The sequence below is a fragment of the Calidris pugnax genome, unplaced genomic scaffold (assembly GCF_001431845.1).
Source record: "Calidris pugnax isolate Ruff unplaced genomic scaffold, ASM143184v1 scaffold28, whole genome shotgun sequence".
Classification (NCBI taxonomy): Eukaryota; Metazoa; Chordata; class Aves; order Charadriiformes; family Scolopacidae; genus Calidris; species Calidris pugnax.
This window is the reverse complement of record NW_015090842.1, coordinates 10,316,588-10,336,956: the sequence shown is the minus strand read 5'-3', so window position 1 is coordinate 10,336,956 and position 20,369 is coordinate 10,316,588. Positions and strand designations below refer to the sequence as shown.

At 52.4% G+C, this 20,369-nt stretch overlaps 4 protein-coding genes across 5 annotated transcripts in view; 2 read left to right on the top strand and 2 right to left on the bottom strand.

The window, feature by feature from the left end:
• LOC106888329 (cytochrome b5) overlaps positions 1–414 on the bottom strand; it is a 12,892-nt gene extending 12,478 nt beyond the window's left edge. Inside the window, exon 1 of the mRNA XM_014942486.1 lies at positions 163–414. Coding sequence (XP_014797972.1) covers positions 163–324 — 162 coding nt within the window. The 5' untranslated portion in view covers positions 325–414. The remainder of the gene's footprint in view (positions 1–162) is intronic.
• Positions 415–6,083: 5,669 nt separating this feature from the next.
• TERF2 (telomeric repeat binding factor 2) lies at positions 6,084–15,295 on the top strand. Of its 2 annotated transcripts, none has more exons than XM_014942519.1 (10): positions 6,084–6,265; positions 6,468–6,563; positions 7,106–7,236; positions 7,542–7,628; positions 8,290–8,436; positions 8,866–9,263; positions 9,977–10,207; positions 12,574–12,659; positions 13,373–13,425; positions 14,255–15,295. In XM_014942519.1, exons 1-10 carry the CDS (start codon positions 6,094–6,096, stop codon positions 14,411–14,413), a joined length of 1,560 nt encoding a protein of 519 aa, XP_014798005.1. In that variant the 5' UTR covers positions 6,084–6,093; the 3' UTR covers positions 14,414–15,295. The 2 variants fall into 2 exon arrangements, with proteins under 2 accessions (XP_014798005.1, XP_014798004.1); XM_014942518.1 differs by having other exon boundaries at positions 9,821–10,207.
• A 117-nt stretch (positions 15,296–15,412) lies between these two features.
• Positions 15,413–18,681, top strand: TMED6 (transmembrane p24 trafficking protein 6). The gene is made up of 4 exons (XM_014942520.1): positions 15,413–16,366; positions 17,458–17,584; positions 17,818–17,969; positions 18,149–18,681. The coding sequence occupies exons 1-4, from the start codon at positions 16,169–16,171 to the stop codon at positions 18,371–18,373; spliced, it is 702 nt and encodes a 233-aa protein (XP_014798006.1). The 5' UTR covers positions 15,413–16,168; the 3' UTR covers positions 18,374–18,681.
• Positions 18,682–19,012: 331 nt separating this feature from the next.
• On the bottom strand, positions 19,013–20,244 carry NIP7 (NIP7, nucleolar pre-rRNA processing protein). The gene is made up of 5 exons (XM_014942197.1): positions 20,131–20,244; positions 19,910–19,996; positions 19,680–19,818; positions 19,449–19,589; positions 19,013–19,365 (listed from the first exon to the last, which is right to left on the bottom strand). Exons 1-5 carry the CDS (start codon positions 20,184–20,186, stop codon positions 19,246–19,248), a joined length of 543 nt encoding a protein of 180 aa, XP_014797683.1. The 5' UTR covers positions 20,187–20,244; the 3' UTR covers positions 19,013–19,245.
• Between the last annotated feature and the right edge of the window lie 125 nt (positions 20,245–20,369).

Sequence of the window (20,369 nt, the reverse complement as noted above, 5' to 3'; positions counted from 1 at the left end):
TGCCACCCCTCCACCCTTCTCCCTCCCAGGCCCTCCCCTTCCCTCGCAGCCCCACACGCCCTCCCCACTCCCCTCAGCCCCACAGAGGCCCTCTCCTCCCTCCCTCAGCCCCGTCCTTTCCCCCGCCGGCCCCTGGAGGGACCTCGCCCCGCCCGGCCTCACCTCCTCCAGGAAGCGGGTGACATCGTAAACGCGCCCGTGGATGACCAGCCAGGCCTCGCGGCTGGAATTCCGCTTCCCCACCTCCTCTAGCGTGAAGACGGGCCCGGCTTCCTCCCCCTCCGCCCTGTGGTCCCCGGCCTCCGTGCGCTGCCCGGGCTCCATGCTGGCCGCCGGCACCTTCGCGGAACGAGGGGCTTGGCCCGCGGCAGCCGCCGTAGCGATGGCGCCCTCCCCTTTACAGCTAACAGCGCGCGGCGGCCCCTGTCCGTGTCCGCCAGCCAATGAGGAGCGAGTTTTACCGGCGGTGGGGCGACGGCTGGCGCTGGCTGCAGCCAATGGGAGGGCGCGGCGCCGGGCGTGGACCAATAGGGAGCGGCCAGAGCAACAGGGCGGGAAGGCGCCGGGCCGGGCCTGGTCTGGCCTCGCCTCGCCTCGCCTCAGGTGGGTGTTGCGGCCTGGCTCTCCCCGCTCCTCCCGTCTCCCTCCGACAGCCCCCGGCACCCCCCGGCACCCCCCGGCCCCGACTCCTCTCGGGACGCGGCTGTTAGGGAGCAGCCGGGGCGTCGGCCGCTCTGCCACCCACCCCGGGTCTCCAGAGAGCGAGGTGTCTGTCAGCAGTCTGCCCACCGGGGTGTCTGTCCCTGGCCTCTGGTAACTCTCCCTTGTTGAGCGGGTGAAGGGAAATACTTCTGTGGAAACCGGCATCTCCTGGGAAGTGCCTTTTCCCGGCAGGGACCATCTGGGCTCGCCTGTGGTCGGAGCCATAGCTGCCCTCCCAGAGCTGGTGTCTGTGACAGGCCGCCTCGGGATTGTCTCTGTTGGTTGGAAGGACTGCGTGGCGCTGGGGAATGAGCAGTGGCAGCCGTCCGTAGGGGGTGAGGGTGTGGGGACAGCGGGTCACAGGTAGCAGCGGTTTCATCAGGAGAGTGTGCAGGATAGGATGTATGCTGGCTGGAGTCACTTGTCAGGGTCCGTTAGGTGAGCTGTAGTGTGCCTTTGATGGGGCTTCCAATTCCACTGCCAACCAGAACAGCTTTCTGCCTGTATATAAAATAAATGGCTGTCTCACAGATCTTTAAATCTCACAGCTGTAATGTCTTCAGAGTGATGCATTTGCATCAGTTTCTAAAGGAAAGTGCAGATCTGATGTGAGTCACTTTGTAAATTCTCTCTCCCCTGCCAGCCACATTGAACAGGTATAGGGACAGAGGGACTGGAAGTTCAGGGACCTGAATAATTTGTAAAAACCTGATGGTTTTCAATCATGAACTTGCATTTGTGGCTGTGGAATTTATTTTCTTATACTTGCAGTGCAGGTATAATATTTGACAGTGAACTGTTTGTTTTAAGGTAACTGCTGCGGAGGAAGAAATGCCCTATGTTTTAAGAACTATTTAAGTACTGTACCACCACTGGCTAAAGATTAAAAGTATATGCAAAGGGAATTTGAGCAGGTTAACATCCGTGCCGTTTGCTACAGTTGGGATTTTAAAAGGAGCTCAAGTGAAGTAGGTGCCCGTACCTGGCTTGTTGCTAAGCTGGGATCTCTGCTGGAATGAGATATACCTAATGGTATTGTCTGGGAGACTTATCAGCTCAAAGATGTTACGGTAACTAACCGTGCTATCTGTCCACATCCACTTCAGTACAAAGACAGGTTAGCTCCTTGAAGATCCTAGGCTGTATGCCAAACAAGTCTTCCAGATCACTGGTAAGAAGGAAGGGTATTTTTTATTACTGGAGAGAAAGAAGTTGCTCCAGTGGTACCTGCCAACCATAGTCTCTAATCCAATTACAGTTGTAACGCACAACCTTTACAAATGGCTGAAATTCTGGGCTGAAACCTGGCACAGCAGCTGTTTTTCATACGGTGGCTTATCCTGGCCTTGTTCTGCTGGTTTTATACAAGGAACTGGGGATGGAGATGCAATCAAAGAAGTAGTAAGGAAATAAAGCCACTGTACTAAGTAAAGAATAAATTGCAGGGAGAGAAGGCATTCAAGTCAGATCGGTCTAATGTGTGTAGGATTCAAATCCATCTCCTGCTGTCAGTGTGCTCTCTGTCTTAGGAAGTAAGCTATAAATCTGGATATACCACAGCAATAGTTGAACTTTACTGAGTGTTTCACATCCTTTGGTACCTTTTGGTGGTGACTTTTCCTCATGCAGGCTGTTGTTCCCTGGTGCCTTAAGAGGCTCGGTTCTCATAGCTGCATCAAAGAGTGTTTGTCTTCGTAAGTGCATCATTTACTGCCTTGTGTTTCCCAGCGAGTTTGTTGTCTTTTGTCAGGATTCTTACTCCTACTCTGCTGGCAGAGCAAACTGGGGTTTCTGCTTCTCTGAAAGCCTGGTAGGTAGCACAGCGTGTGGTTGCACGCACTGCCTTTGCTGTATTGCTCTGGTGAACTGTAGGCTTTTTTGTGGGCACCTTCTAAATTAAACTCTGTGTTACTTTATGACATTTATGGAGAGCCGTAAAGCTAGAATATTTCTCTTGGTGCTTTCATCTTTGCCAGCATGCGCACTCAAAGTCCTCCTTTAAATACACACTCATTCCCCACCATTGCCCAATAAAGTCTGCAGTGACTTCTTCCCAGCCAAGTGTCAGAACCAGCGCTCTGTCTGTACGTGCTTGGGCAGCTGCTAAAGTCACACTGTTATTGAAATCCTTGGCCTCCTGAGGAAGCTTTCTTAGCTTTGTTACAGGCTGGAGGGTGCAGACCTCACAGCTTCCTCTCCAGCTATTTCAGAGCAATAGAGATACCTGAATTTGCATTTACAGGTGAAGTATCTTCTCTATTTGGGCAAGTCCATACATTTTCTTCACCAGATATTTGTACATTGTTAAAGTCTTTGTTTCTTGTTCTGAAACTTCTTCACAGTTACCTAATCAATAAATCAATTTCAACATAGCTTAAATGTAGAGCTCATTCTTCTTCTTTTGATCCTTTCTGTGTATCTTTTTGCAGTTGTTAGGGTTGCTTCCCTGATTCTGTGTGTAACCCAAGTATCTGCTCTGACATGGAAGCCTTTCTAGCTCCTTGCACTGATGTCACATACGACCTTGCAGCTCCCTTTCTATGTAAGGTTGCTAAGGGGGAAGCCAGGCAGACTATGTACCGTAAATTAATGTGGGGTTTCATCATTGTGCACCCCTGTAACCACAACATCCTTCTGCCTGCCCTTGACAAGTGCAGTCATGTATCGTTTGACACAAAGAGCTGCTGTAAAGAGCTCTCTGCCCTCTCGCTTTGACCAGGTTACCCATCTCTTGGCATTTCTGCTGGCCCCATCCCTTGGTTGTGTGAAAAAACTGGGTCTCTCTTTCTAGATCCTTCTTAGGGCATTCCTGCCTGTCTGGATTTCAATATGAAGTTCTTAATCTTTGCCTCAAATTGCTTCGCGGTATCGGTTTCTATAACCTACTCGATGCATTTCCAGGTAAGTGCCTTTGTGCTTTCTTCAGCAGCTCTCACGCTTGGAGGGCTTCTCCGTATATTTTGCAGAGCAATCCTCATCCTCCTCCTCAACATTTCCCCTTTCCACAGTGACCCCTATTTCGGTGTTCCCTGTTTTCCTGTGGCTGTCTGCTGCCTTTCTGAGACTGCTTGGCGCCGTGTCTGCGTGTAGCACAGTGGCATCCTGGTCCATGCCCAGGCTTTCTAGGCACCTTAGCAACACAAATAACGAGCATGCTAACGAATGAATTCTATATTTATTTATTGAGCAACAGAATTCAATCGCTGCTCTTCCTTAACATTTCCAAGCCCAAACAGAAGTCAGAAATCTGTCGCCTGTCTGTCTAGAGAGCAAGCCCTTTCGGGCAGGTCCTGTTGTCTTGTTTGGTGCAGCCGTCGCTCCGCAGCAGAGGAGAGAAAGGAGTGTGTGGACACCAGGTGCCCCCGGTGGCTTTCCTGTTTTCTTTTCCACTGTAGCTCATACAGAAAGACAGGCACGAGACTGAGGCAACGTGCAGATCTTGTTCCCTGGAATGTTTTCTTTCATCTGCAATCACTTCATCAAAATCCATAAATCTGCTAGTTAAGACCAAAAAGCACAAACATGACTGTAATTTGTGCCTTCCTGCCCCATGTTTCTCTTGGCGCGTGGAACACCAAACCTTTTCCTGAAAAAATTGATGATGACACCGGGCAAGGACGCAGTGAAAGTGGACAGCGAGGCCACTTGCGTTCCAGGCCCACTGCCTGCTTCCATCAGCCCGGCTTCCTTTTCATTCATCGTAGTAGGTTCAGAGAGTAAAACAATGGTTTGTATTTCTGTATTTACTCTGGAAATTGCGATTTCGGGCTCGTTTCCTGGTGCTGGGTGCTGTTAACGTGGCGTTGGCCCAGGGGGCCGTGAAACCCTGTGCGAAGGGAGCTTTGATTGAGACGCCAAGGCTGCGTGTCACATGCAGCTCCTGGGGAGATTAGCACCTTCTCAGCCGCCCCGTGGTGATTACTGCTCTCTGACATCTGTCACCGTCACCCCGCTACGGCTCCTTCAGCTGCTGCCATCCAAACCCTCCCAGGACCTGGAGAAACCGCGTGAGGTCTGTTCTAACCTGGAGTGGTTCCATCAAACGGGGTGGGAAGTGATCTGCTGAGCAGCAACCCCCCCAGGAGATCTGAAGGGCCATCCAGGGAGATGCTGGTGGGCAGGAGGAGGAGGAGGAGGTGATGGCAGCCCCACAGGGGCAAGGACAGGAGGCAGAGGCAGGAGTCTTGCAGCAGAAGCGGGAGGATGAGGAGGCGGAGCTGGTGAGCCTGGCTTGGACAGGGCAGGTAGCCCCCGAATGGCTTTGTCCAGGCATCTCCGAGAGAACCCTTGCTGTGTTTCCCTTGTGGGGGCTCTCTTTTCTGACTTTTGAGCAGAAATAAATGAAAAAAATCCTCAAAATCCTAAAAGCTGCACTGATCTGGTGGGATCAGCTGAAGGGGCTGGCGCATCTAGCTGGGCTCCAACTGGGGGTCTTAGAAAGGTGCAGAAGGTGCTGAGCTTTTCAGAAAACATGGAGTTTTCAGTCGATCTTAGGCTGTTGCTGGGGCTGTTCGGTCTCTTCTGGGATCAAGGAGAGAACAGTGGAATTCAGGAGTCACGGCCCCGGCCCCTCTTCTTGCACCTCGTGACAGAAAAAGAGTAAAAAAAAAAACCTATTTTGCTCGTGAATATTTCACCTCCTCTCAGCCCAGGAAACAGCCGTTGGTATCGCTCCCTGCATCCTTCCTAGCGTTTCAGGGCAGTGACTTGCTGGTCTTGTGACGGGGTTGTCCCATGTCCCCCTTCACGTGATTCCCGTGGCACCCCTCTTTCTGACGAGCTGTGTTTTTATCTCCCTTTGTTTGCCAACAAAAAAAAAAAACCACACACAAAAAAATTCCCTTCCAGTTTTACTGTTTTCCATTTGACACATGGATTTATTTTTTTTTCCCCTCCTGTGTGTGTCCCCCTGGCCATGGCAGAGGGAAGGGAGTATCCTGGATAACCTCACACCGGAGGAATTTTCACGTGCTTTTCCACCTGAGGTGCGATAGCGGTGCCGGGGATGTGCCCTCCGAGCGGGAGTCAGCCCGGAACGGTGGAGAAACAGCTCCATTACCGGCAGGATCTGGTCGGCCTTTCCCTAAACCATTCCCTTTTGGGCCCGGGATGGCCGGGGCTTCCGGTTCGCGAAGCGAATTCGGAGGAATTTGGGGAAAAATCTCTGCCCCGACACGCTGAAACGTTTTGTAACCTGTCCCTGCGGCGCCCCGGCCGACCGACAGGGGGCGCCAGAGCGGTGCACGTCGGGAACTGTAGACGCGGGAGTGTCTTGGCGCGGTGCATGCTGGGAGTTGTAGGCGCCTGCTCGGTAATACACCGCGCGGGAGTGGCGCTGCGCTTCGGCGTCATCGTCACTTCCGCCCGTGGTTGACGTCAGTTCCTGGCGGGATGGGGAAGCGGGTGAAGGGCGCTCGGCGGGAGGGGATGGCGGCGGCGGGCAGCCTCCCCGAGGAGCCGGTGGTGAACCGTTGCGTCCTGCAGTTCTACTTCTACCAGGCCATGGCGGCCTACCGCGCCGGGCGGTACAGCGACTTCCGACAGCTCCGTGACGTCATGCAGGGTGGGCCGCACCCGGGGGCAGCGGGCGGGCTGGGGGTGAGGGGAGCGGGGACAGGACCGGGTTGGGGATGAGGGGGGCCGGGGCCGGCAGAGGCCGGGCCCGCGCTGGGCGGTGAGGGGGAGAGACGGGGCGGCTACGAGGTGGGGAGCGGGGTCGGGGCCGGGCCGTGCTGTCCCGCTGTAACCTGTCCTTCGTCCCACAGCGCTGCTTGTGCGGCCCCTGGAGAAGGAGCCCGTGGTGGCCAAGATGCTGCGCATAATGCAGTTCCTGTCACAGATTGAGGAAGGCGAGAACCTCGGTGGGTCCCCAACCCTCCCAGCAAGGCCCTAGGGAGAGCCCAGTCTTGTCTTGCAGCCCACTCCCCTAGCTGGAGCGTGCCTTGTTCTGTGGCTGTGTCCCATGTCCCCAGGAGCTGTGTTTCTGTACAGAGTAGAGCTCTGGCATGAAAGTCTTAAGCTGTAGGAGCTTTCCCCTGAGCATGAGGGGCCAGAGACCATGGCTGTTCATGCCTGCATTGCACTGCTGTAGCAAGTGAGAAGCTGCTGCCCTTAGCCAAGAGCAGTGTACTTGAAGCCAAGCTTCAGGGCTTTCCTGCTCTCTGAATTCACCCCTCAGCTTCTGAAATGCTCCCTCTGGTTCAACTGTTGGTAGTCAGGTGGTGCTTCTGTAGCTTTCCATGCCTGTGGGGGGAAACTTGCAGTTCCGGCAGTTGGCGGTCAGCCTGCCATTCTTGTCAGTAGCTCTAGAATTTGCGGTCAAAGTTGAGCAAATCGAGTAACTAGCTGTCTGTAAGGCATTGCTGTGAACACTTTGTAAACCAGCATCTGTGAATTCTTGTAGATTGCACCTTTGATAAAGATTCAGAGCTCACTCCTCTCGAATCAGCAATCGGTGTCCTGGAGCTCATTCAGAAAGAGTTCTCTGTGGCTGAGAAGACAATGGAAACTGTTCAGAAAATGGTGAAGGAAGCTGTAAGAGCTTTTTCTTTTTTGATTAATGCTTTGCTCATCTTTTGTCTTAGAAAGGTTTTGCGTGACAGTGAGAATTGCCTTGCATGTAGGATACCGTGGTTAGTACTGACTTGGCTGCAGACACATATCATCAGTGCATGTACTTCTTCATCCATTAATGCAGAAGTTGTTTCTCTGTGTATGTTGTTACTAAGCTGTTACCTGTGTGCCATCCTTGGTTATTTTACATGCTTTTCCAAAGCTAGTTTGGAGAGTGTAGTCAATTCAATGTCAACAGAGAAAGTGGTGTTTGTTTTCTTCTCTAGGCTGTTATTGTCTGCATCAAAAACAGAGAGTTTGATAAAGCTTCAAAAATTGTAAAGAGGCACTTAGGGAAGGACCCCAAAAGTCAGGTGAGTCTGCACGGGAATGAAAGATGGCTGTTTGAGGCCTGTGTGATGTGTCTTATGGAGTGTTTGGGAGTGGGGATGTTTGGAGGTGATCTGAGATGTCTTACGGGGTGTTGGCAGAAGGGGCAGTGACCCATGTTGCAGACGTAAAATGTTTCCCCGAGAAGCATCCTCCTTAGAGAAATCTGAGGAAGAAGACTTGGTAGGGGTGATGAAAGGGAAAGAGTCCTCCATGAAAGGTGGACTCTCGGTATGCATTTCTAAAGCATGTTGACAGTCACTTTGGAGCTCCCTCTGTTACTCGTGTTCCCTCATATATCTTCATGGGTCTTCCAGGCATCAGCATTCATCCTTTACCTCAAGGCAAACTCAAGCTCGTGTGTAGAACTCATGTGTTCATAGGAAGGGCTGGTTCTGAAAGCAGGAAGAGTCCCAGTTTCTGTAGGCAGTGTAGTGTCTTGGCCACTGGAAGCAAAAAGTCAGAGGTGCTGAAATAAGATGGCTCTCCCATTCCTCTGGCCTTTTCCCAGCCTTTTGTCAGTGTAAATCACTTGTGCCTGGAAAATATAAAATAGGAAGGGCCCAATCCTTGCACAGATCCTAGCTCCTGCAGTTGGCATTTATACCCTTGTACCTATTTAGAGCTTTCTTATCTCTTCTCTAGAAAAAGAGGAATGAGTTGCTGACCGTTATCCGGGAGCAGAATTCCAGTCATCCAATGGTCAAAAACTTCTCTTACAAGCACTTCCAGCAGAACATGTTTCAGTTCCTGAAGACCTATGTGGATGATTCGGAGCCGCTGCTGCTAACGGTACGTGTCTGCCCCGCTTACCTGGCTTCCCGTCCTGCACTCGCCTCTGCCCCAGCGAGGGGCAGCAGGACAACAGCATGAGATGCAGACCTGGGCAGAACTGACACTTAATTTGCTATAAGGCAACGAAATACAGTAATTTGGCTTTCAAGTGCTCACTGTGCCAGTAATGAGTTAGAGCTTAGGCACCTAGTTAACAGTGCGTTAAATCCAAAATACTTTAAATTCAGTCCGTTCCTAAGAGTTTTATACGGTTTGAACGCATTTTTTCAATCCATGTAACAAGTTTTAATTGGCAGACATGAACTCTGCACATGGTGCTGATTGAACTGGAAGTAGCAGCTTAAAATGTCTTTGGGAGGGGATAAAATTGGATGGTAGTCTGGGGAGTTGTCTTTGTAACAGTTAAATTCTTTTTCTCTCTCCAAGATAATGAAAAAGACTTTGGATTCAGAACATGCTGAAGAACCAAAATGTTCATCAGTGACTCCTGAGTCTGCAAATGGGCCAAAGGACCAGGCAGCAGCTCTGGAGCCCTTGGGAAGGACAAATCCCTCTCCAGAGCCAGCAAAAGACCTGGAGGGAGCTCTTAACCCCACAGAAAGCAGGGACGACCCCGCGGCAGCTCCTGAGCCTATGGAAGGTGCTAGTGACTCTGCAGCAGCTCCTGAGCCTATGGAAGGAGCTACTGAGCCAGCAACAGCTCCTGAGCATATGATAGAAGCAGTTAATACCCTGGAAGGGGGTTCAGAGCCTATGGAAATATCTAAAGAACCAGCAGCAGCAGCTCCAGAGCTTCCAGGAGCGTCCTTCAGGGACATGGAAAGGTGGGCAGAGGAGTCTGGCCCTGCGTTGTAGATGAAACGTGGCAACAGTTCTCTTCTGAGGGGTAGTTTGTTCTGTCCAGGCAGCTCCTAACTTCCCCAAATGCCGACCCAAGCAGGTCTGCCCAAGCAAGCTGCAAAGGCTACCAGTGTAAGCCTTCTGTCTGGATCACAGTAAAAATGTTAAGGTGGTCTGTGGTTGGTTTTTTCTTTTTTTATGTGAAGATATGTAATACTTTTGTAAACTAGGGAAGGAGGCCAGTGGCTGCCGAAAGGTTTGCTCTTATGGAGCAGCTTTTGATACCCGTATGGTTCAGCCCTTAAGTCGAGAATAGCAGGGCATCCAGTGGCACGTGGACCATGGGAATGTTCTCTCAAGACCTGGTACGCTTCACTTTTAGAAGGAAGGCAGACTGAAGGGCTGGGAATGCCCTCTTCAATAGATTTTATTACCCTAGGGCCAGTTGAGGGTCCTACCATAGGGGAATAGCCTGTTTTCAGTGAAGTGGAGCCAGCTTGGTGATATCTTTCCAACCTTCTCAGTTCTGTTTATTTTGTAGGCAGCCCTCTGGAACTGTAACTGCGTATGGGATTTCTGTTCTGAGAGAAGCTTTCAAGATCTTGTCGGACTCCCAGGATTCTGATGCACTCTTCACCAAACTGGATGAAACAGACTTTTCTTTACCCAAGCAACTGTCTCCTTCTGTATCCCACAGAACCAAGAGACGGAAAGAAGAGGAGAGTCAAGATTCTCAGATCTCAAACCCTCCTGAAATACCCCATAAGGGCAAACGCTTGTTGACCATAAGCAAACTGGTCATGGAGGAAGACAGCCAGTACAGCGAGTTGAGTGAGAGCCCAGACTCTTCCCAGGAGCCAGTTGTATCTTCTGCTTCCAGACCTGTTCAGAAAGTGCATGACCAGCCTGTATCTACTAAGAGTGCCAAGTATGAAGCCCATCTCTTGCGGTATATTCTAATATGCACCCAATCTCTTAACTTGCAGCTGGCATCGGTAGCATGAACAACAGAAACCTTTATATTTAATTCAAGATTAGTATATTGACCATCCTTGTTTGCTAGCATATGTGGAACTGGGCAAAGTAAATGCTCTGTTGTCTTTACGCTTTGCTGTTTGGTTAATGGAGGGGAGAAAATGATCCAGCTTCCACTGGCAGTGAGTCAGAGGTACTGCAGTTAGCATTGGTAGGTGATTCCAGCATGTGTATCACAGGTTAACACGTGTCTCTCTGCACTTTGGTTAGTGATGCTGAAGCTGGAAAGAGTTCATAGATGCATCTTGTGGAACAGATTAAAATCTCCTTTCCACCTCTTGAGAAATACAACACTGACCTAGTTAAAGTTCTTTTTTCCTGAAACCTGTGTTGGTTAAGAAACTCCAGCTGTAGCTTTGTGACTGTTTCTTCGGTATGTTATTGCTTACCTGGCAGCTGAAATGACAGCAGTGAGAGGTGGGGGCATGTTTTTTTTCCTTTTTTCTATGGGAAATCCTTATAAAACAGCAAAGTAGGCTTACCAGCAGAAATCTAAAATTATCACTGATAAGAGAGTCTTAGCTTTAGAGTATCATGAGTATCTCTTGTGGGCCGCAGCAGGGTGTAAAGCTTCCTGCTTAAATGTCTGGGTTGCTCTTTTTTTTGCTCAGTGAAGTTGCATAGCAGCTAGCAATAATGATGCTTTGGATCCCCAGGAGTGAAGCTGGGAGGATTGAGGAGAGTTTGATGTCGTTAAAAAGATAAATGAAACCCATTTTCCCTTAAGTTCCTGGCTTAAGAGTGTCAAGAACGGAAAGGTTTGGTTTTGAAGGGCAGGTAGCAAACACCCCAGTGCTCTGTGTAGCTTGGCTGCTCTGGAGATGGATTGTCTTTCGCTGAAGCACGGGAGAGTGGCTGCAGGTAGAGATGTGCTGTAGTGTAGCTGGCATTGGTGGAATCTCAGATGCCTTGCTGATGTGTCCTGCTCAGGGTTAACCTAATTGTCGGAGATGATGCTCAGAAGGGATTTCTAACCACCACCCCCCCATGTTGTCCACTTCCTCAAGTGATCTGAAAATTCTAGTTAATAAATTTCCTGGATTTTTTAAAGCAGTTGTGGGCGGTGATGCTTGATCTCTTCTGCTTTTCTCTGGTAGTACATTGTAGCTGACATTGCTGTCCCTAGGATATGTCTGGAGTTTATTTTGAGGGTGCTGGGGAACGTTATGGGGGTGGAATGGTGGTTTGTGAACTCTTCCAGAGCACAATGCTGAGTCTGACTGCACTGGCAAGGGGCTGGATCTGGTGACTGGGGTGTGATGCTTTCCCATCCTGCGCCGGCTGCGTAAAGAGAGGGTTGGTGCTGGATCGGGAAGGAGCCCAGAGTGGGGCTGATGCTGCACGGCTGACACTGGCTTGAGCAATTCTCGAGTTTCGGGGCCACTGCTGTGCAAGCTGGTTTCCAGTTCACCTGGAAAGTGATCTGTCGTCTGTGCTGCTTGTGGGGACGTCTCGTCTTGAAGCCTTTAACTGGCTCATGGTGGCAGTGGTGCTAATGACATCTGTCTGGAAACCTAATCGGGTGCATCTCTGCCAGTAGCTGGTTCTCAAATTTTTATGTGCGAGAAAGAGGGGGTCAACAGTCCAAAGGCAACTAAGAATAGGGAGCAGCTATTTTCCTGTAGTCATAAATGGCTTCAGTTATACTGGGTGTGATAGCCTCGGGTGAACCTTTTGAAGTGTTGGTTGGTTTTTGTTGGTGTTCTTTTGTTTTTTTTAACATTTATTTAATGTTTCACCTGACAACTTTGCTTGAGGATTGGAAGCAGGTGACAGCATTGAGGCACTTGATCTCATGGAGAGGCCTCTGTAGCTTGGTTGACCTCAGCAGTGTTAGTAGTGAAACAGTAGGAATTAAGTGCTTCTTGGGAAGACTAAAGGCTTCTCCTCCACACTGTTGGCAAGTCTGTGCCAGACAGGAAGGCCTGGGAATTCCAGCTCTGTGTGTGTGCTTGCTGTGAGTGCTTAATTGTGTAGTTAATACACAGTTGCTTGTTTTTGCAAATGCTGGCTAGAAAATACAATACACCACTTGTATTTGAGTATATTGCACACAATACCTTCAGACAGGGGCTCCAGAGGATTCATCCCCCCTCAGAGGGGAGTGGAGGAGGTGGCAGTGTGTTTATGTATTGCTTTCTGGGTGCATTTCTCTGCACTGTGTGCTCACCACAGGCTTGCCTGCTGTGGCCCTGTGCCTTCTCCCCCTAAAATATTCTCCCGAGCCAGCAGCCAAAGTAAACGCTTGCCTGCTTTCAGGTCCTTCCAAAGAAGGTGGAACAGCTCATTTGGTGAAGAAGCAAAAGACAGTTGGAGTGATGAGGATGAGCTCTTCTCAGATGCAGGTAAGAACAGAGTCGCTATTGCGAGCGTTAATTGATGATGATCCTGGCCTTGGGGCTCATTCACGAGTGTCCTGCCACCTTCTGTGTGACTGAATTTTGAACGCAGAAATCCTAAAAGCCCAAGAAAATAAGTGGTTGTCCAACTCTGAGATATTCATTCTTTGTACCTCTGACCTGAAATGCATCCTAAAAACTCCTGTTCCAGTGTCCCATGAGCTAATAATGCTTAGCTTACAGGATAGAAATATTGGAAATACAGCTCTTGCTCCGTTCCCACTTTAGCACCATGAAATACAGATTAAGTTTACCCTTTCAGCCAGATCAGTTTTCTAGTCCACTTCCCTTTGCAGCTCGATGCACAGCTTAGCTGGTGAAAAGAAGCGGACAATGGATGTCTGATTCCAGCCCCAACATACAGCATAGCTGCATCCTGGATGGATGCCCCTGGTCTTGATGTATTGGCTAGTTTAAAACAAAACAGATCTTACTGGAAAGCTTTCACATGAAGCAACTGGGGCTTGAAACGGAGTGGCCGTCCTTGCTATAGCTGCAGAAAAGGGAGGGATAAAGGAATTTGGTTTCATTGTCTGTCATGGGATGTTCTCGTTGTAGACTGTCTCCATAGCTCAGCAGTTGAGCCCAAGGCAGTCCCTCGAGGAGGTGAGTACCTCCTGAGTTATGGTGAAATGTCATCCTCTTGCCTTGTTTTTCAGCATCGTTTGGGAGAAACAGCCACAACTCTACAGTCTTCGGTTCCAAGAAACAGGTAATGTAGAGCCCTTAAATTGTTTCAGTAAGGCCTGAAATGAGGACATGTCCATATAGAAGAGCAAGCTATTGGACGGTTTGCAATATCTTGGTGAAAATTGTGGCTCAGACCACTTCCTCAGCAGCCTGCAGTTCACTGCAGTGGGGTGAGCTGCTGCTGTGCTTTTAAGTGAACCACTGGAGGCTGGTTTGGAAAGTGGTGCTTCCTGAGTCCAGTGCTCACAATATCCAGGCTTGATCTGAGTTGTGCAGGTCTTTGCATTCACAGAGCCGGCTGGAGTTCCTCTGTTAAAACAGCCCCGTTTGGTAGTTGGCTAAAGCTGTGTGCCTCCCACACGCCAGGCACTGGGTGTGTGCATGGCATCCCTTTTCCTTGATGCACGTGGTTCAGAGCTAGGTTTGCTGAGTTCTCCATGCACTGGAGAAGTTCAGCATCTTGTTTGGGTGAGGGACACGTGTGTGGCAGCTGTCACCTGGGAAGAGGTCCCAAGTTTGGTGCTACTAAGAACGCTCACCCTTGTTTGTAGGAAGAGAGCTGCTGGTTCTTGTGCTGCTGTACGCCAGGTAGCACTACTAGAACTACTCCTGGGCTTGTGCTGGAGCTGAGTTCTCTTGTAAAAGTTATGAGAGCACATCTTCAGTGAAATGATTGAGTGTGGTGTGTGCTATTGACAGAACATCTCTGCCTTTCCCCTGTGTTACTAGTGCAGGTGATAAGGGGAAGCTAACATGCTGGGAAGGAGTTACAGGGCTTCTCTGCCAAGTGCAGCTCCTCCCTGGAACCGCACTCTGTACTCACAGAGCACTGATTACCTGCTCTTTTGTAGAAATGGACAATACAGGAGAGCGAGTGGATCAAAGAGGGCGTGAAGAAGTTTGGAGAAGGGAGATGGAAGGCCATTTGCCAGAAATACCCCTTCCAGAACCGCACGCCAGTGATGATCAAGGATCGTTGGCGGACCATGAAAAAGCTGGGAATCCTCTGAAGTCAGGAGCCATGAGACCTTCAGCGCAAAAAACCTTCTTATTTGTCTTTTGAAAGATGGACCAGAGCAATAGTAGTGGGGAGGCTGCTGTGCTCGTTCCTGGTGTGTGTTGGGGCTGGCGTGGTGAGCTCCTCTGGCTCATGGTACGCAAGACTTCTGCAGCAGATGGAACCACATCTGACAAGAACCGAGGAGCTTTGTGTCTCAAGTTGTAGCTGCAAGGCTTAGGTCTTCTGCAGTTGCCAGAAGCTGCACAGCCTGATTGCACGTGCTTGGAAACGGCTTGCATCGGGACTTCTTTTTCCACCTGACAACTGCAGTGTTCGTAGAATGAATCCCAACCTGATGGGCTACTGAAATGACAGTTTTCTCTGTTCGGAGGCTATGGTAGGATAATCCCATCTGTGGCTATTTTAATGTGTTTTAATTTTCTAAACTATGAATCTCTTGTTTCATCTGTTTATTCTCAGTCCCTTGTGGGAGAGAAGCAGCATGTAGTCCCAGAGCTTCTGGGGAGAAGAAGAGATTTAGGCAAGATGATCTGCTTAGATTTGTTATTTTTTTGCCCCCATTTGTTTTTTCTGCTTTATACATGGCAAGTCTGCAACTGGCAATTTCTCCCTTCCAGCTTTGAGTCTTTAAAAACTTTAGTTTTTTTTGTTTCAGTACTTAAATATTGGTTGCTCCCATGTTAAAAAGTTCAAGTGCTTACTCATTTTGGTTATGTCTTACTGGCACCTCTCTCTCCTGGTCACATCTCCTTCCTATGTGTGATCCCTGCAAGTGTACAAGCTCCAAGGGGAGTCCTTGCCTTCAGGTGCCAAAGCTGGAGTCCATGTCTGAGCAGTCTTCTATAAAATAAAGTTCCTGTCTTCTTGGGTATCCCGAGTTGTAAGTGTGACCTTGTAGCTCACAGGTGGAAATGGGGCAGTTTGGGGTGCTGCCTGCTCACTGCCCCACTGGGGCACACATCACCCCAGGAATGTGGGGCTCCCCATCTGCCTCCTGGGCTGGCTAGGGCTGGGGGTGTTGTGTTGGCAGCTGTTTGGGGTGCATCAGTGATGCCCTGAAGGTATGAGTAGCTGATGCATGAAGCAGAAGCTTCTGGACTAATTTCTGTTGAAGTCAAGGGCAGGGGAGGTATGGGGGCATTTTCTAAAAGCAACCTTTCCTGGCTGTGTTCCCACAGAGAAGCTGGGGAGAAGTCTGTTTGGTAGCACCTGCTTCCCCTCTGTCCTTCAGCAGCAGCTGCTGGAATGAGCTGCCTTCGTCACCTGGCTGTGGCTGTGTCTTTCCCTCCCCTTCTGCTTGTAAAACTCTCACTCTGGGGTGGGAGCAGGGGAAGGTGTCACAGACCAAGGCTTTGCTCTAAGAAAACTGGACGTTTCTTGGAGTAAAATGCTTGTCCTGCTTAGTTTGCTCATTCAGAAGACACAGACTGGCACTGTTGGCCAGCGAGGGGAGCGGGGCTGGCTGGGAACCAGCTCTGTGCAGCCAGAGAGGTGCTGCTGGTGACTGTGGTGCTTCTTCACAGCAGCCCTGGCCCCTGCAGAAGGTCTTGGCTGGGTGAGCTCTAACGTGGGCGAGTCAGACCAGCTCCTGCTCTGCTCGAGATCACCTTGAGGAGCAGAGCCTGTGCCGTGCTCCTCCTGACACCAGTGCTGCTGCGGAGCAGTTAATGATTACCTTTTCCACCTCAAGTCCCCGTTCCTGCCCTGCCCCGGCAGGAGGGAGCGCTGGAGGCTGGAGAGCAGGATGCTGCTGCTGGTGCTCCTGGCGCTGTTGCTGGGCCCTGCCGGCTGCCCCAAGACAGAGCCCCTGAGCGGGTCTGGCCAGGAGCCCCTCTTCCGTGGGGCGGATCGCTACGACTTTGCCATCGTCATCCCCGCTGGCGCTGTGGAGTGCTTCTGGCAGTTTGCACACCAGAGCGGCAACTTCTTCTTCAGCTACGAGGTGAGTGCTGCGGGACGCGTCCCAGGAACCTGTCGGCACGGTGTAGCTGCTGATGGGGTTGGGAAACAGCAGTGCTGCTGGAGCCTGCTGCCTCCTCTGAGGGTGCAGCAGGTCCTGTGGTGGGTGATCCTCCATTGCCTTAGTCCTGCAACCAGGCTTATGTGTAGAGGAAGACCCTGTGGGATGAAGGCCATGTGCCGGCTGAACTCCAGACCCGCTGCCCCTGGGGTGGAGATAGTTTGCCTTGTGAGGGAAAGGCCTTTCGTCAAGACAGGGAATGGTTGCAGTCACTTGAATACTTCATTTCAGGGACTGTGCTTTCTTGGGCATCATCTATCCTGTTTATTGTTATAAATACTTGTTTTAAAAATTTAAAGCAGCACGGAGATCTCTGGACATGGTGCCCAAGCATCTGGAGCTCGCTCACAGGGAGCTGGGGGTGTCCCAGCGCTGCGGGGAGCTCTTCACTGGGCTGGCTGGAGGCTCTGCTCTGAGCCACAGCTGGAAGGCACACCGAAGGTTTCGGGCACAGCCATATCTGCTTGTCCCTACGCTCCGTCCCCTTCCCACAGGGGAAACTGCAGCCTTTTATCTCCTGTTTACATTAGGCTGGTTGAAGGAGAGCCGGGGCATGGCCATGCCCGGCGCTGGCAGCTTCCCTCTGGCTCTACACGCGGCAGAGCAGACCCACAGAATATGGCATGGCCTTGGAGCTTACCACAGCTCCATTTCCCAACGCTCCAGTGGCTGGCAGAACCTGATCCAGGCAGCAAGAAGCCAGGATGGGCCTGTGGGGTGGGAGACATGGGGTCTGTGAACACCTTCAGCACTGTGAACGGGTGTTGGGAACTGCAGGGTTCATTACACGAGGCTGCAGGTTGTGGGAGTTTATTCACACATAGATGGCAGCTTTCTGGAGGCTATTTCTGGCCTCAGCTCATAGTAATGAAGGGGCCAGCTCCTCACAGGACCCCAGACCAACCCTCAGTAGAGGTCCCTGCCCTGTGCACGAGGGCTCCTGTGGGCTCCCATCTGTTTACTGGGTGCAGAGCCAGGCTCATGAATCCCTCTTGGGTGTTTCCTGTCTCCAGGTCCAGCGGGCGACAGGCATCGCCAACAGCAGGAACATCCTGGCCACGGCCAGTGACCCCAAGGGCTTCCAGCTTGGTATTTCCCAGGACGTGCGAGGACAGATCAACTTCCTCACCAAGGAGACAGGTCACCACTGCCCCCATCCCTGCACAGCCCACCCCCAGGCAGGAGGCTGGGGGCTGCCAGGTCTCAGCCAGCAGCTCTGAGCATGCCCAGATGGCCAGTGCTTCCCAGAGCATTGATCAGTCTGATCACTCCTTCCTCCCAAATTGGGAGGATGAGGGTCAAGTGCTGGGGACGGGTCTGCCTGGCAGCAGCTCTCCTACTCGGGAAACAATAATACCTATTTCTCTCTGCAGGTTTCTACCAGCTGTGCCTGGACAACCAGCAAAGCCACTTTGGCTTCATGCAGGTGTATCTCAACTTTGGTGTCTACTATGAAGGCTTCGACACAGAAAACAAGCAGCCAGAAGAGAAGAAAGAGCTGAACAACACCCTGGAGGCAATTGAGGTGAGTGTCAACTTGACCGCAGGGTGCTCTGATACAGTGGGGACAGGCATGTCCTCCTAAGGGAACCAAGAAGGGTGTTTGAGCTGCAGCTTATCAGCCCAGTGGGACGTGCCCAGAGCAGCTCTGCCAGCCCCAAGCTCTGCTGTGGCCCCACTGCTGAGCACCCGCCTCTCCTGCAGGTCAGCATCCAGAAGCTGCAGCTCCAGACCTTCCACATGTGGCGGTTCTACAACTTTGCCCGGATGCGGAAAGGGTCTGACTCCTTCCTCTTGGAGTCCAACTACAACTACGTCAACTGGTGGTCAATGGCTCAGAGCTGCATCATTGTCCTCTCTGGGGTCCTGCAGCTCTACTTCTTGAAGCGTCTTTTCAATGTGGAAACCTCCAGCAGGCAGAAGTGCTAGCACCACCCAAAATTGTGGGCAGGACCACAGCCCAGCCTGCTGCTTCCTGCAGTGCTTGGGAACAGAGCTGCCACTCTGCCCCTCTGCAGAGCTGGAGAGAAGGCCAGATCCTGCTTCCAGGAGGAGGATGGAGAGTTCATCCTTCTGCTCCTGCCTCTAGCTCTAGCCTTGCCTTGGCTGAAATCACCCTGACAAAAGAAAAGTGTGACGCAGTCGCTGGAGCTTTGTGTGCTGGGTTGGTTTGTTACAGCTCTGCCCATCTTTGGTGTCCCAGTGTGCCTTTTCTACCAGCCACTCAATAAAGGAACCCCTGGCACACGCTCAGTAGAGTGACTGCAGCCTGCTGTCCTTCCATCTTCTGCAAGTCCAGGTGAAGCAAATCCTCCTTTGCAGGCAGCTGCCTGCCCCATCCATCCCTCCCTCCCTGCAGTTCAGCTGCCAACCTCCCACACCTCACCCCTGGTGTTCCAGAGCCTCCCCTGGCCTCGTCTGCCCAATGAAACATGGTGCTTCTCCCCTCTGGAGTCACACCCTCGTGTGTTGCACTGTCTGAGGCACCAACCCAGGCAGGTAGGGGCCCACAGCCCACCCCCTCCTTCCTCCCTCCCTCCCCGAGACTCCGCACCAGACAACAGGCACTCTGGGAGAAGCAACAGGCTTTATGTGATGGCAGGGGCAAGGCTGGTGCAGGGGGAGCTTCTCCTCACACTGGCAGCAGCCTCTTTGCCCCCCTCCCAGGGATTCAGAGCTGCATCCTGGTGGCTCCCACCACCTCTGCTCTGCTCAGGGTGGGTTCCCCGGGGCTCCCTGTGCTGCTGCTGCACCAATGGTGCAGGACAAGGTCCATTCTAGTCAGAAATGCTTGAGGTCCCTTAGGTCAGCGTGTCCTCGTTCCGCACGTACTCCCCAACATCAGCCTGGTGGAATACCACGATGGCCATAGGGTCAACCTTTCGGCACTCCTGCGTGGACTTGGCAGCCACCCCAAAGCCCTAGAGGGGATGAAGCAGAGATGAGAGAGAGTTTTCTCCACACCCCAGCCCTGGAAAGCGCAGGGGCTGTGCCGGCCACTCACCAGGGGTACATCGGCCATGGAGTACACCACCACTCCCTGGTACTGCGCCGTGTTCTCCGTGATGCGGCCCAGGCCCGACTTCAGGACGTGGTTGCCATAGAGGAAGGACTGCTCGGAGCCGGGTTTCACCCACACCTTGTACTGCAAGAGAGACCCAGAGCGGTGAGGGGCTGGATAGAGAGCCTGGTGTGGAGCAGGGGGGCAGCTGGAGGGGGGGGTTCCATGTCCCACCTTGGCGTAGGGCGCCAGGAAGTCCAGGGCCGTGACGCTGAGCCGAAACTTCTGTGTCTTGGTGAACTTCCCGAAGCAGGTGCCCAGCGACACCAGGTTGTCCCGGGGGATGCTGGTCGCCACCTTCAGCAGCTTCTCACTGCGGGGAGTGGGCAAAGCTGCAGCGGCTCCCGGGCCCGCAGCCCCCGGGAGCCTCCCCCCGTCACCTCCCGCCCCCCTCCCCCGCTCACCTCAGGTAGTAGACGCGGTCGCGGTGCAAGCGGAAGCAGTAGGTGCCATCGGGCCGGTCCACCAGCAGCTGGATGTTCTCACCGATGCTGCGGGGACAGACGCGGTGAGCCCGGCCCGGCCCCGCGCCCCTCTCCCGGCCCCAAACCGCCACACGGCCCTCCCGGTCCCCGTCCCATCCCCTCCCCGCGCCCGGTTCCTCCCGTTTGCCCCGCTCCCTCACTATCGGCCCAGCTTCTCGAACACGGCCCGCGTCTCCGCCTCCGTCAGCGGCCGCATCGCCCCGCACCGCACACGCGGGGACCGCGCCGGAAGCGGAAGCGGCCGCGGGGCGGAAGTGACGCGGCGGCCCCTCGGTGAACGGGTGGTGGCCATGGCGGCGGAGGAGGTCCGGCTGCTGGCCTGGCTGCGCGGCCCGGCGGCGGCGGGGCCCGGCGGCCCCGAGCTCTCCGCCTACGTGGC